Source organism: Platalea leucorodia (genome assembly GCF_965183815.1).
Source record: "Platalea leucorodia genome assembly, chromosome: 16".
Classification (NCBI taxonomy): Eukaryota; Metazoa; Chordata; class Aves; order Pelecaniformes; family Threskiornithidae; genus Platalea; species Platalea leucorodia.
In genome coordinates, this window is record NC_138838.1 from 4,528,547 (window position 1) to 4,544,264 (window position 15,718).

At 43.7% G+C, this 15,718-nt stretch overlaps 2 protein-coding genes across 10 annotated transcripts in view; both read left to right on the top strand.

The window, feature by feature from the left end:
* The window catches only part of UBE2G1 (ubiquitin conjugating enzyme E2 G1), a 29,253-nt gene extending 20,972 nt beyond the window's left edge, over positions 1-8,281 (top strand). For 2 of the 4 annotated variants that reach the window (XM_082328085.1, XM_082328083.1), the window contains 2 exons: positions 2,630-2,753; positions 5,045-8,279. In XM_082328085.1, the coding sequence (XP_082184211.1) occupies positions 2,630-2,716 (87 nt within the window). In that variant the 3' untranslated portion in view covers positions 2,717-2,753; positions 5,045-8,279. The other 2 variants (XR_014229918.1, XM_082328084.1) reach the window with 2 other exon arrangements.
* A 1,616-nt stretch (positions 8,282-9,897) lies between these two features.
* ANKFY1 (ankyrin repeat and FYVE domain containing 1) overlaps positions 9,898-15,718 on the top strand; it is a 37,649-nt gene continuing 31,828 nt past the window's right edge. For 5 of the 6 annotated variants that reach the window (XR_014230010.1, XR_014230011.1, XR_014230012.1 and 2 more), the window contains exons 1-2: positions 9,898-10,044; positions 15,268-15,481. Coding sequence is in view for 2 of the 6 variants with exons in the window: in XM_082328666.1 (XP_082184792.1) it covers positions 10,035-10,044; positions 15,268-15,481 (224 nt within the window). In the remaining 4 variants the exon portion in view is untranslated. The remainder of the gene's footprint in view (positions 10,045-15,267; positions 15,482-15,718) is intronic. The other variant, XM_082328667.1, reaches the window with a different exon arrangement.

The window sequence follows — 15,718 nt, forward strand, 5'->3', positions numbered from 1 at the left end:
TTTAACGGGGGTAGTGAGGGAAAGGGAGATGGTAATCAGAAGATGCCAAGTTTTCTAGAAGCATGTTCACCTGCTCTGTCAAGCGAGCTATACCTTCCCAAAGTGAGTGGGAGTTTAGTTTTCTGAAGCCTTTGATCTACTATGCTGTCAGTATTTCCTAAGGTGGTTGAGCTCTGCTGAAAAATCATGGGAATAGTCTCATGTGGAACAAACTTAATGGGAAGAAAAACAAAAATGAACACACAATGTTGTAGTGAAGATTTCCCTCATTTAACATTCTGTTCACTGTCAGACCTCCCCTTCTTGTGTCACATTGCTGGTGGAAACAAATAGCCAGGGCATGTGGATGTTTTCTGCTGGCAAACCTGAGAGCACTGGAAGGAGCAAGTTATTAATGAAATGCTAAAAGTACAATTAGAATTCCTCAGTTTACAGACTCATGTAGCCAACCTAACACTGGAGAAAGCTTGTACTTTTAGCTATGCTTGTCACCTTCCTAGCATCTCACAAGATTTTTAATCTTTCTGCAGTGTGCCCCACTCTCTGCCAGCCACTTCAGGAGTGTTTCAACCCCCTCAGAGAGATGCTAGCTAGAAAACTATGAATTTGTTTACCTGAACCTTAGGGTAAAGGTTGAAAATGTCTTAAGGAAACACAGCATTTTCTAGCCCAGCTTGAAAGAACAAAAACTTAAATCCAAATCCAACTGTGAAGGCAGTACTGAGGCATCACTGATGTAACCTTTGGATGCTAGTAACTGTTTTTCTGATTGTGGTATTAGATGTTCCAAGTAACTTTTAACCTTAATGTGCTGCTTGAACAGCTTAGCATCTCCTGCTCAATTGTAGATTGCATCCTCTTCATATTAACCAGAACATACTCACCAGGGTAATGAAGAATCAGCAGCTCATGTGCTTTATTCTGAGCTGCTATCAAGACGCCTTCTACTTGGTTTATGAAGTACAAGTTTACTGCAGCAACAGTATCTGACAGTTATTAAAAGATACTTTGTCTGCTTTCATTAATTTCTAGTTTTAAATGAGTCTAGAGAATAAGGTGCTACACGCAGGTCACAGCATTATAGAGGAGCAGAGGATATGCTCGCTTCCTGGAAAAAAGAACTGTGCACATTGGAGTACTGTCTCTTGGAGTGGGAGAAAAATGAGGGACGGGAGCCTGAGTCGGTATTGTGAGGAGCAAATAGAACAGTTCATGACCTAAAATAAGAGGTTTGGAGAGATTGCTGTCAAATTGGAAACTTTGCTTGCTATTCAATTCTGAACATTTGCTTCATAGAACTACAAATATAAAAGGTAGAAACAAAAACTAAGAATCTGAAGCTGGGAGGGCACAAATTCAATGCTTTTCTTGGCCTTAAGCCATCTTGTGTAAGCTGTCCTATGTCCCAATCCAAGGAACCAAATGCTTGCTGTATTAATTGCTGAAAAGAACAGATTAATTAGTAGCCTTATTTGTGCTTTCACTGGAAGAATAAGACATGCTGGGCTTTCCAGCATGCTGACTGGCTAGGTGAGCTTGGAGGTGGTGAATGTTAGGATATACCAGTTGTCCTAATTTTCTCTTGCTCAAATGTGCTACAACCTTCACTCCAAGTAGGGGGTGAAAAGGTGGTGTGTGCTAGGTTGCTTCAGGTGACAGCGTGGGGTTTTTTTAACCCCTTCCCCCACCCCTGCAGTAAGAATATGTTGCTTATATAAAAAACTAAGAACTGTAGAACTGATTTCATTAAATAAGGGGTTCTTCGTATTTTCCCAACACTTTCTTGCCAGTACCCAACATGTCAGCCTTAGTCACAGTGTGCTTTCATCTGAGCTTGTCATGAGGCTGGCACAAAGAACTTAAAACTGGCTGCGCTTTTTCCTGTGGGTTTTGGTGATACCATGGTGTGCACATCTCCAGGTTCAGACTTACCTCTTGCCTATCTTCCTGTTCATCTTTATCTTTGTTCTTCTTCTGTGCAGTTCTGAAATCGGGTACCTGTCACAGAGACAATCTCCATAGGTGCGCTCAGTATTCTGTTATGGTCTTCCTCATGAGGCAAATATCTTGCAGCTGTATCTAACTAGGAGTTTTCTTTCTAAGGACACTGCTGTGCCTCTTCTGAACACTGTGACTTCTGTATTCCTATCCTGGAGTGTCCTGGCTAGATTGAGAGGGAGTTAAAACTGTCCTAAAAATCACAGAATAACTACTGGCTCCACAGTAGCTGTGTACCTTTTTTTCATCACTGCAGTTAAAGACATTTTCTCTAACCCATAGCAATAGCTTGTGGTCTACAGTTTGAGTTTGCTGCTGCTTTGCAGGCTGAAGTAAATAGATTTCAGCCTAGACATTGTGAAATATTGGTAGCCACCAGGTTAGTCTTGGAGAATGCCTAAAATCCAAGGGGGAACGGTTGCCGCCTCACTATCTTGTGAGCAGTTTGCATAGAAACCCAGAGCAAGCTTTCAAAAGTCCTGAATGTCACAGGTTTTTGGTGACTAGTTCAGTGACTGTAAGCAAATTTAGCTGTTGACTTGATAGCTAATGTCTAAAAACACCGAGAGTATTCCTAGAACTTGTACGTTGTTATAGGACTGACATCTGAAAGCTGTCTATTCAATTACAGAAAGAATGGAGAGAAGACAGAAATGGAGAATTTAAAAGAAAAGTTGCCCGCTGTGTAAGAAAAAGCCAAGAAACTGCTTTTGAGTGACACTTATTCAGCAGCTAGTAGCTTCACTTTTTTCAGGGTAAGTATCCTTCTAAAGACAAGTCAGTTACCTGAGTTGAGGGTTTCCTGCCTAAGTGTTGCTGAACTAATTTTTTTTTCCCTCAAAAGCAAAAAAAAAAACCAACCAAACAAACAAAAAAACAACAAAACAAACAAACAAACAAACCAAACCCAAACCAAACAACCTTTCTTCTCAGCTGCATGGTCTCAGTGGAGTTCTTTGGCTGCATGTGATACTAAAGACTAAAAAGAATTTTCAAGTGCAGTAACAGCCCCTTCTGCCAAGACTGGGGAACTTCTCCAGTACTCTTGCATTTATGCTATTCAGAAGTTGAAATTCTCTTTATCAGTATTCATCCTGCTTTATGAACAGTGCTTAAGGGTTACTAGAGCTGTAATAGAAGGGAATAATCATTCTTTCATGTTCATTATTGTGAAGAACACTTGTTTGAATTTGAAAAGCATCCTGTCTTGCTATCTCAAGGTCATATATATATATTTATATTATATATATATTTTTAATATAAATATATATATTTATATTATATATATATTTAATATAAATATATATTTATATTATATATATTTATCTTGCAGATGTTGGTGGCATGTTGCATGTAGGTTTTAAATAAGACTTCAGTGAGGTTGTTAGGAACCATTCAGAAAGGATTTCTCCAGGTATCTGTGGGAATTCTATTAAAGTCTGCTAGCATATCAGAAAGGATCAAGTTGAGATATTACCCATCAATAATATCAAGAAAGGTGGTGTTCTCTTCAGCAGCCCAAAAAACTTTTTTACTGGGGAAGGCTTAGGAGCATCTTCAGAAAAACAGCTATATTCTGCTTGGAAACTGAACTGTAGCATATCTGAGAGCCTGGACGAGTTTTGACCTGAGAGTAGCTGACGTGATATTTACACTTTATGCCACCCTGTTAAAAATGAGCTTCTGACTCAAGACACTTACTCTAATTTGAACAATCCCATTCTAGTTTTAATGGGAATTTTGGTTTTTTTGCACAATAAGCTCTTATTGAAAGCTCTGTATTAAAACATGGCCCTTAAATACCTGGCCTTTGGTCACTTTAATCTTTGAATGCCAAGGAAAAACTTCCTCAACTAGCTAATAATTTCCCACTCTTGCTTTTCAAAGCAGAACAGAGCTTCATGTTGAAGCTGCCCTTTCTTAATGGTTGGTTTGGCAAATAAACTACTCTGACCTGTTTGGCTGGAGAAGCTCCAAACCATATGTACTAGTTAGCTTCAGCGTACAAAACTTGTTGGGGGGAAAACATGACACTGTAGTTTAAAGGGGTTGTACTGTCTGAACAACTAGACCAGCTTACTAAATGCTCTTGCTAGCTGGTTTTTCTTCACCAAGGTTGTACAGGAGATAACTTCCTTTCTTACACTTCTGTAAGAATTGTGGGGGTTGGGGGTGGGGGAAGGCTCCATCTGTGACAAACTAGTACTGCAGTCTCTCTTCTCTGCAGAAACGCTTTGATTGAACAGAACTTCCTCCAGTAGAGAGAAAGCATGAAAATGGTTAATATCGATCAAAAGACTGAGCAAAGGAACTGAATGTCTTACACAACTGCCTATAACTAGAGTGTAAGAATTGTTAATGCAGCTGACAGTTTTTTCTGTCTTAGAGAAAGGGAGTAACTGTGAGTAACGCTCCAGAGTATCCTTAACTAACCTCAGCTCCGTTGCCATGTTAAACTTGGCCATAGTGAAACAGTGCTCATGACAATTATTTAAGTAATTGGCTGTGTTGCTTTTTTGGAAGGCAAAAGCTTTTCTAAGTCCTGGTGACTCCTCCTAAGTAAGTGATGGGCAATGAATTGGCTGAGAAGGGGCCATATAGCTGGTTTCAAACAAGCACAGTCTGACTTGGTAGCTGTGGTGTTATTGCTTAATGAAGCACTGCTCTGCCATTTTGTACTGCACTGCGCTGTTGAAGCAGCATCCATCATTCACAGTAAGTGATGCACGGAAGCTACAATGATAGATCTACAAGCGTTTAGCCCTATCTGTGAATAATCAAACGTTTACACATTATGCACTTGACAAGCAACACGCGTAACAGGAGCCTGAAAGTCTGATAGTTGAGCTTGGATACGCAGCATGCTGAACTAACTCAAGTCTTTCTCAGGTGATGATTTTGGATTTATGCGTCTTCTGTTTAGAGGTATGTAAAGTTCTTGAACAAGTAATGATTATTTTCCTTGAGCTTGAAACACTATTTAACATCTTTAAAATAATTGAGGATGATGAAGGGTTTTATTTTAATAACTGTGATTTCTTTGTAGGTCTTCAATTGAGAAACATGGCACTGTTTTTTTCCTGCACTCTACCCACCTATTGCTGGACTTCTGTTGTTACAAGTTGGCAAACACTGGCTGGAACTGGGCTGCAATAAAACATGCCAGTTATCAATGCTGACAAGAGCCTAACAAGTGCCAACACAAGATGATTACGCATTTTGAAATCTAATGAACTGCTTTAACCTTCAGGAAGAATTGTAAAGATGTGTACATAGCACAACATGATCCGGATAATATATATACTGTTCATGTACATCCACAAATACACATTGTACCAAATAATGCTGTCTGTAGTTAGGAATAGAATCGTGTAAATTCTAAAGATTTTAGCAGGTTTTTCTCTCCCTATTCATTGTTTCCTATCAGTTTAAAAAAAAACAACAACAACTTGTGAAGCATGTCAAACTAAAACCAATTAGGATAAAGTTGTGGTTTTTTTTTCCCCCCACTTTAATTTTCCTTTGACCCACTGAGGCTTAATTAAAATCTCTTGCTTATTAAAGTTTAGTATCTCTTTTTTTGGTTTTTGGAAATGTGCTCCCTTTTATTTCCCCATCAGAACTTAAAATTTTCCTAATTAAACCCTGAAAGGATTTGCTATGAATTACTTGTGTCTTCTTTTATGATGACCTTTGTAGTCTCAAAGGTGCTTTTTTCTTTTTTTTTTTTCTTCCCATCCCTTTTTTAAACCCAATTGCACATACTTCTTGAATTGGGTATAGCAATAAAACTGGCCATGGAGCACCCTTAAGCAGCCTGCTGGATTTTTAACTTCCAAGGGACTTGAGTGCTTTCATTGGGAAGTTCAGTTGACTAAGTTAGTCCAAGATAGGAATGAGCTGCTTTTTATGGGTGATTTTTTTTTTTTTTTTGCCTTTTTCATTGCCTGTTTGTGGGGCGGGGTGTGTGTGGGGGAGGCTTGTTTTTTCTCAAGGTTGAGTTCAAGCATGCACATCTATAGGCTTTCAAATGACTAACTTCTGGGTTTGGTATCAAAAATAGTTTCCCTCCTTTTCCCTTTTCTCCCTTCTGTGGCCCTTCATATTCTTTGCCTTCTACTTCAGAGTTCTCCTCACCTAATGTACAAAGAAAATGGCGATGTATATTTTCATGTAATTTGATTTTTGGAATTCTGTCACCTTCTGTAGTGAGTTCTTCCAAAATATAATTTTTTCCAATAATAATGTGTCCAAACTGGCTGTCTTGAGTATCTAAATAGGAAGGGTATCTGCAGTTGCAGCACAACTTACCTGAACATCTTCAACAACATAACATCAGCAAACATTTGTTGCGTTTGACATACTGTATTTAATCTTGAAATAATTAAAAAGCAAACAGAACACACACCTTTCTTCCTATTGTAACCATCTTTAGCCCTCCAGTGAGCAAATACTAATCTCAGAGTATCTGGTAACAACAGTTTTCCAAGCCTACCTGAAATACTTTTCTACCAAAGAAACTTTATAAAGGAAGTTGCAACTACTTGACTGTTCTCTGCTCTGTCACAGGTTTACCACAGCTTTTAACAGCACAGAGTAACCCACTAATACATGAAGAATTCCAGTGTTAGAGAGTCATCTCCTAAGAAGCCTTCAGTACTAATTTGCTAGCTGGCTGCACTTCGTTTCAGGTTGCTGTGCCACATGCATATACTAAAAGGCATATATTACAGGTTTCTTGAGGGGTGGGCTGGGGTGGAAGGAGATGACAGTTATTAGTGGCAATACAGCCATATGGGACAAAAAAGCCATATAGTAAGTACAAGGTGACTTACAAATAAAGGTATTGCTTCCTCCTACAGGTCTTGTAGATAAACATAGATGTGTTTAATGTCCACATTTACATACTTTGTTACTAATTATTTTGAGACATCGATAGTTAAATTTGCTTTTAATTGGATAGCAGGCAGATGTGTGCAGTACTTCAGAGCTGTTAGTGCCCAGACACAATAGCTGATTTTAGTTCCTGTTTGAGTGCTTGTCTAAAATTGCTTGAGAGGAGATTTCTTGCCCACCAGCTGGCTGCCCTTTTTCACTTCCCTAGGAGTCGGGACTCTGCAGAATCTCAGTGGCATGGTGCCATTCTTTCCATAAACAAAACATTGGGAAGAACCTACTGTTCCTAAACTTAGTAGTGGACTTCTTCCCCACAGGCTGCCCTTCCTTTTCCCTTTCTATAGTGTATCTAAAGAGCTGGCAGCAATTCAAGATAATCAGTACTTGCTGTTTTCGAGTTCAACAGTGTTCTGTTTTGTCTTCCGAAGTAACGCATACAGTTCACAACTGACTCATCTGTAAACTTCACAAAATGGTTTAAAGCTTTATTTTTTTCTCATTTGTTCTCCAGAAGAGCTGCTTGTTTGTTCTTTAAGGGGTGGGCCTGGAAACATTAGTCTTGCATTGGAAGAACTGTTAATTCCACAGCAGTGTTGGTTTCCCTCTTTCTAAATTACTCAAATATAACCCCGCTTCTGTTTGGCGTACCCAGATGGTTTGTGATTCCACGTGACCCAGATATTCCAAAGGAAGGAGCGTTGCTGTGAGATACTGTTAAGATGTACAAGCTGCAGGCATGGCTAATGCCTAATGACTTAATGGAAGAGGCAGCAAAGGGCCTGGTGCCAAATGTCCAGGTTGTAGAAAGCCTCTGGCAGGCACAGAAACGGCCTATTTAACTTTCCTGTGGTCACAGTTGGCTTTTTTGTTCTTGCCCCACACGTGAAAGGGCTCTGGCTATGAGGGTTACTGATACGACCAGAAATTTCTGCTTAGCCTCAAGATAGGAACACTGTTGAAGAGATGCAGTACGTACGAGTAGTACTGGAATACTTGTTGAACGATCAAGTAAACCAGCATTCTTACCCAGTTTCACTTGTACCGACATCTTGTATCTAGTTTGGTTTACGTAGGTTGTCAGCGTAGTGGATGATTAATTAATTACACTTTTTCTAGTTCTCTGGAGGCTTGTAATTATGGCTGAGCTTTTGTGCTGTTTTTTCCCCCAACACATGGTGGCCTGCTTTCCAGATAACACTGCATCACTGGGCAAAAAGGAAAAGCAAAGCATGGAATTTTAATAAATATCCAAGTAGTATGGCCATCCTAATGCCTTTCTTACATTTCTCCGTGCTGCCCCTTATGCATCAGAGAAGATCTCTGTAAAAATCAGAAGGGCTGTTCAGCTGTCATGCTAAAATTCTTTCCTGCTGTGATGCCTAGAAAATGCTTATTGAAACTAGACGATCAATAAATGGAGAACATTAATTCTGAAGTGATTATAAGTGTATTTTGGTTTTTTTGGTAGGCCGATGGGGGGTGGACGTTTTACTGCGTCTGTACCATCTGGTGCGCTGCTCTTGGTACGGTGCCATCACAATGCAAACAGAGGAGCAGCGCAACTCTTACAATTTCTGCGTATCTTCAGAAGCATGTACGAGTGATTTCAAACCCAACCAGAAGGTGCTTGGGTTTTAAAGAGAGGCTGTAATAAGACAGCTTCCTGCCCAGGCAGATCCTCAACAGAAGATGAGGCTGCCGCTTCCCCAGATGCGAAGCATAGCAGAAGTTTGAAATCTGATCTCTGTTGTTGCTCAGAAATTCAACGAAGACTAAATCTGATCAGGCAGTAATAACTGTTTTCCTCACAGTTACTCCAGATGATCAATAGCGCCCATAAAGCTGTGGTGTGAGTTAGCTACGTAGCAAACTTGTATGCATGTCATTGAGCTGTGAAAAATGAGACGGGTCATGTTTCATGATGTGTCTAGAAACTGCCGTCCGTGGCTCTCCTAGGTCTAGGCCTGGTTTTGCTCTTTTATCCAACAGGCACAGAAAACTTAGGAGGCAGAGCAACTTTTCAAAGATTGCTTAATGAAGTCGGGAAAAAATTGTCTGTAAAACAATACTGTGCATACTGTGTTCAAACATTTATTTGAAATTTGCTCTTTAAAGCAAACAAAAAAATTGCTGTTGGATCAGTCTAGAATATTTTGGTATTTCTGTTGCATCTAGGCAGGAAAGATGATGAGCAATGAAAACAGTCGAGGGTCAGCTACGTTGTACACGTGGCTTGAGAAAATGATCTCGTTGCTGTTACGTGGTCGTTGCCTGTCTCGACTCTCAACCACGCTTTTTACCCACCGGGCACAGATCCAGTTGCCAGGACTGTTGACTCTGAAGCAAAAGCCGTATGTGCGGGGAACCAAAGTAAGGGCGATACAAGCAATAGCTATGAGCTAAACAGACCTCATCAGATTGAAAACCCAAGCTGGCCCTTCCATTTGCTGTACTGGAACTGGATGAGCGGGAGAAGGCACGTGTTGCTTTCGGGCCGTGCTAAAGCCAGTGCAGGACGGTGGCTTTCGGTGCGGGTGGAACCGCAGGTGGGGCGCAGGCCGCCCTCCCCGGGCCCCGGCTGCCCGCAGGCCGCCCTCGGGCCCCGGCCCCGGCCGCCCTCGCCCCGGGGCCCGGGTGTCGTGCTCCAGCACCCCCCAGCCCGCCCGCTCTCTCGGCGTTGTGCGGCCGAGGCGGCCGTCGCGCTCTTCACCAGCCGACGCGAGGCACCGGCAGGGGTCTTGCGGGCAGGGCGCCTTCTCTGAGGGGGGAACAGAAACGCCAGAGCCGCTGAACGCAGCCGCCGGCTGCCTCCTGCCGCTCCCGGCCGAAACGCCTCAGGCGCAGAGGCGCGGGCCGGCGGGCCCCGCCGCCTCCTGAGGGGACGGGCGGCAGCGGCGGGGGGCGGGCCCGGCGGCCGGCTCCCAGGGGGCCGTTCCCTGCCCGAGGCGGGGAGGAGCCGCCGGTATAAAGCGGCGCGGTGCGGAGCGGGGCCGGGCCCGGCGCGCCCGGGGCTCCCGCGGAGAGCAGGCGGCGGCCGGAGCGGAGAGGGGCGGGGGAGCCGCGCTGATCTCGCGAGAGCGCCGGGCTCGGACGGCGGGGCGGGCGGCGGCTCTCGCGAGAGCTGCGGCCCCAGACCCAACATGGCGGAAGGTAAGGGGGGGAGCCCGGGCGAGGGGCCGGGCGGGGCCGCGGCCGCCGGGCGCAGGGGGAGCGCCGCCGGCCGGGGCGGCTTCTCCGCTGGCAGGGGACCGGGGACAGCCCCCGTGTGGGGCTTCTGCTGCTCCCCTATGTGGGACTGGGTCGGCCCTGCCGGCGGCGGGTGGGGCAGGCCGCCCCCGAGGTGGACGTGAAATGGCGGGGGGGGGGGCTCTGTCCTGCCCGGGCCCGCGGGCTGACACCCCCGGGGGCAGGGCGGGCCTGCCACGGGCGCCTTTGCCCCTCAGGAGGGGGATTTTTGGGGTAGCTGTGGCTCCGGGCCGCTGTGGGCGGTGCGGGGCTCGCTGGGACGTCCCGCCCGCCCCTTCCCCGCACTCGGCCGGGCAGGCGGGAGCCGCGGTGGGTGATGCCGCCTGTCCCGGGGCTGCCGGGGTGAGGAGAGCCCGGCCTGGTCTCTCGGGGTCGCTGCGGGCGGCGGCTTTTCTTGGAGTAAGGCGGAGAGGCTGTGCTGCAGCCTCCTGGTCGCTTGCTGCTGGGAGCCCTTTTGTCAAATCTGGGCTCTGATGAGATCTGCAGAACTCGTAGGCTGCTTTTGTTTTGCTTGGAGGCTATCAATTACACCATTGCAAAATTCATTTAACCGAGGTAATGGGATTTGAAAAAACACTTGGATCTTTACAATTCTACTCCTTTCTGCAAGACAGAAGCTTCCTCTTTTCCTCCCTGGAGGAAACTGAGTTGGCAAACAGAGCTAAAATGCCCCAAGTTACAAAGGAAATGAAGGCTCTCACTTCCAGTCTTAAAAGCACAACCTTCAGCTCTTGAAGTGCAACTTTCAGACAGTAGTAGAATTTTAAAACCACTTGTGGAAGATTAACTAGGATGTAGCAGATGCTGATCTCCTGGCATGCATCAGCCAAGAGGATGCTGCAGTCAAGCTGGCTTAATAAATCCTTAGAGCAACTCCTGACTTTGTGTGCTGAAATACCACTGTTTCATATTCAGCTGACCAGCTTCTTAGGCTTGCTTTTAAAAGCCTTGGTGACCCAGTTCCGGTGAGCATTAGATGTCAAAGATTTCAGGAGGTGAAACTTTCCCCAGTGAGATCCTTAAGGATCTGAGGCTCCTGCTCTGCAGAATGAACCTGTAGTTGATGCAAGTCCTGTTTCAGACATCTGTATTTCTCAAAGATTCTTCCCTGGTACAAGTAATTCTCTGATCTTTTGGCTAAAGAAAGCACATGACCAATGAGTGATCTGCATGAACAGGAGTAATAAACTGGAGTTGTAGCTCTCCCCACTCAATTCCTTATGATATCTAGGTGGAGGGGCTCACTTTGTCCTTTCAAACAAAGTACCTATCTGCAGCTACGCAACACTTTCCTAGGTAAGAACTGATGATATTGGAGAGTCAGCTGAAAAGTGAAGGCTTGTTAAGGAAGGGAGCTTGTCAAACTGCGGTCATCTGCTCAGAAGCTGAGTGCTTTTTCTTATAGCAGTGTTGCTTCTGTGTGCAGAAGTTCTGAATTAGATTTATTGCAATTACTATCCACAAATTGATTGAACAGTTTATAAAGACAAGAGCCGAGCTTGCTTTTGTGGTTTCTGTGAGAGTTCTGTACCACTGGTACCGGAGGATACTAGTTTACATGCAGGCATGGGTAAAAGCTGTTGGATTAATGTTTGAGCCTAGAGCAGCAGGAAGTATGCTGTAGTACTCTGGGATGGTTGTCAGGGTAAAGATCATAAGTGTGCAAAAAATGAGGAGGAACAAGAAAGCAATAACTTTTACAGCCCTGGGGAAACGGGGGTCAGAGTGTGGAGCAGTGGACGAAGGACCTGACTTGAGGGGGTAAGGAAATAATGTTTTTCTGAAATATTTCACTCGGGTCCACTTCATAAGTAAACAAAAGCTTTTCCATATTGCTTCTGTGACTGCTCTTGGTGGGTGGGATGGGCATGTAATGGGTTCCACAAGACCCTCCCTTTGGTTTTTGGTATGTGCTATCTGTCACCCCATTGCTTGTTGCCTCCCTACTTATCTCTTTGGATTCAGCTATGTAGTTGCTCTTGAGTACTTTTGTGCCTGTGTCATTAGAAAATGACAGTAGCCTTTTCTGAAGTCCTCTTTAAAGTCTTCAATATGGAACATAAACTTCTGCCAGTTCATGAGATGCTGGTCCAGCTGCCAGATGTCTGTTAACAAACACTACTTTTATTTTCTTGTCTAGCCATCTGTTAACTCTATACCTGGACTGTGAGCTCAGAAAAGGAGTCACTTTGTGTACACCTCTCTGCCAAACCCAGGCATCCTGTTCACTGATGCATGTGAATTCATGTTTAGCCAGAGACTTAGTGGTATCTTCCAGTAGGGCTGTCTTTTTGGTGTCTTCATGCAAGGATCTTCATTAGATGTGTGTATGCATGCAGGAATTGTACATTATACTTGGGAGACAGTCAGATGAATGGTCATAGATAATGTCGACTGGCAATAATATGCGTTCTGTCAAAATGATTGTCAGCTTAGAGATACAGTGGTCACTTTACATTGATTTTAAAGTGATGACATCCCCCAACCCCCTTCCAGATTTGAGGACTGTAAATAGTGGCACCACAATTCCAGGTTTACTTGTTTAAGCAGTGGTGATGCTTCTACCCGAGTTTGAGTGGGCTTTGCTTTTGAAGCAACAGTGCAGTATGAACTCTTTAAATGAACCGTGTACAGGGAAAACTTGAGGCTTTGCTGTTTTGCAATGAATGTTGGTTAACTGGACTTTGAGGACTGTCTTGAATGTGCACCTGAAATGTACTGTAAGATCAAATATTGCCTGCAAGTGTGCAGTAGTAGCTACTACACAACTGGTGTGCGTGTTCTTGTGTAGAATAAGAGAAACTCTTATTTTACAACTCTTGTAATTCTTACAGTAAGCAAATACCTATCAATCCCTCTCACTGAGGTTACAGGAGGTGTGTGCTGTTAATCTGAAAACAAGATTTCTCAAAGCTTCAGTTCTTTGAGGTACTTTCACTGCCAGTAGTGATTGTCTTGCATTGCCTTGGAAGCAGCAGTAACCAGCTTGATTGTCGGTTATGCATAAAGCTTAAGCTACTGCTGTTTGAGGGTTTGAGGTGGTTCTGCATTGTGTCCTCTTGACTTCAGAGTAGTTTGGAGCCAGTGAGCTGACTTTGGTAAAATGACAGTATTTGAGATGTTACCTTCTGGTACTGATTCTTTATTCCCACCTTCACACTCTCATTGCTTGACTAGAGGATGCAGTATTTCTTTAAGATGATATACGCAATGAAGTTCAGCGGGCAACTTCTTATTCCTAGCATTGGAATTTGCATGGCACCTAAAAATCTCACTGTATGAACAGCGGTGGTGTTCATACACTAATTTTTGATGCAATTCTCAGTGTCTTTCAGTGATCACTCTTGGCTCCTATCAGACTTTTGCCCTCCCTGCTGTAACAGCAGGCCTTGCTTTGTGCCACCCTTGACACCTTCCTTATGAATCAGTCGGGAAGGAGCCATTGCTCAAGAGACATGTCCTTCTAGTTCTGGGAACACTGAAACTGCATTTGTCTTTAGATAGAAAGAAAGACCAGAGCAGAATTTCAAACCCTCTTTGAGGGTTGGTATGGTGTTGGTAAGCACAATTCTGAAATCATAATATAGTTCAATAGAATAAGGAAAGTATGCCAAGGGAGATGATATCTATTAACTTTTAAAGGATGAAGCTAAATAAAAGGCTGTTGAAGGAAGTACACTGCCAAACCTGCTTAAGTAGTATTAACTGAAGAGTGAAATAGGGTAAATTACCTTCTGTTTATCCATTACAGTAGTTGTTAAGTTAAAGGGCTTAAGAGGGAGCATTTGCTGCAGCAGTCCATAGAGGAAAGACTAAATGGGGCATTCTGTCTGCAGCTGAGCTAGAGGAGGATGCTCTCCCCTGGGGACCTGTGTTGGAGCAAGGCCAAGGTCAGCTATGTTGTTGAACTTTTCTACAGAAGCAAGAAGAAAACACCGGTCAATAGAGCTCAGTTTCTCATTGTTTGTAGTAGTGACTTACATTTAGTAAATATTTGAGAAAAATTGTTGAACAATGAATTCCTGGCTGGTAGGGAGTAATCTTGTAGGAACTTTCCCACTTAAAATCATTGGCTAGCTTCCAAATTTCTCCTCCCTGCCCCCTCTCATTTTAGGACTGGTTTTGGATTTGTACCTTATTTGGAAAATCAACTTAATGATGGGGGGAAATAATCAATCAAGCACAATGATTGATAGCTACATATAGTTTGTGCAACTAATCAATAAATAAATATGCATAAGTCGGGCTGTTTTTAAGCACCTGTACAGATGTTTCCTTCCAGCAGTGAAGTAGAGGTTTTTCATATGGGTGGCCTGGGTTGAGTTCAGTGAACTAACTTACCACAGCATGTTGTGGAGTGACTATTTAAGTGCGGTGGAAAAGCAGGTTCTACGATGGGGTGGAAATCCTTGATCAGGGATTGGATTCCCAGGTGCTGTTGCTGTGCTACTCCTGAATTAAAATAGCCACCACGGACCTGACTCTGTGTAGTGATGCCTTGTCACTGCAGTGCCTCCCATGGAAGAATATGTGTGTGCTTGTAGTAAGTAGAGTTTTGTATATCTTTGACTGGCCTTTAAAACATAGATTCTGGGGAGAATCTGCTTTCCACTCTGGCCATTTCTTAAGGAGTTTCTTAGCTGGCAGCGTGAGGAGTTCTAAACAGGTCAGTTAAGTGCTCTGAGGTAGATATGGTATGTCAGCAACTATTCTAATGCTGACTTGTGGTTGATGCCTCAGCTGTGAAGTCAAACAGCATCTTAAGTAAACCAAAAAAATGAGTAAGAACCGAAGAGTTAGTCCTCTACCCCACCATAATTCCCACAGTCATGGACTCCCATGGTTTTAGAAAGCTTATGACATTCCTGACTGGACAGGATTCAGGAACTTCCTTTGGAAGTGGCTTCTGTTGCTGTGTTCTGATGATTTTTTGATGTGTTTATGGCTAGCAATGATATAAAATAAAAGGTTTAATATTGGGGGTGAGATGCTCAAGTAGTGTGGAAGAGGAGAGACTCTTACTGGAGTGTTCCATGGTTAAACTAGATGTGTAATGTGCTTGTAGGGTTAAGCTACCCTCAGATGCAAAAAAAAAAAAAAAAAAGTGTGCATGTTTCAACCTTGTAGCAACATTGTGTGCCTCTGCAGAGGAGGTGGCCAAGCTGGAAAAGCACCTGATGCTTCTCCGCCAGGAGTATGTAAAGCTGCAGAAGAAACTAGCTGATACAGAAAGGAGATGCAATCTTCTGGCTGCCCAGGCTAACCAAGACAATGCCAGCGACACCTTCATCAGTCGACTTCTTGCCATTGTAGCTGAACTTTATCAGCAGGAGCAGTACAGGTAAGAAATCCCCCTTTGGGGAAAGGGGCATTACAGGAACCTGTGACTTTATTGACTGCAATAGGTACTAGTCTTAGACAAGGAAAATTCCTTCTCTACTGCCTGGTATGAATAGGGTCCTCAGTTGCAATTGCAGTTGGAAGAGCATGCTAAGATCAGGTAGCATACTGAATCCAATTCTTGAATCGAGACCTCTGTAAGTAGTAGTTCACCTCCGAGACTGACATTTAAGACAAG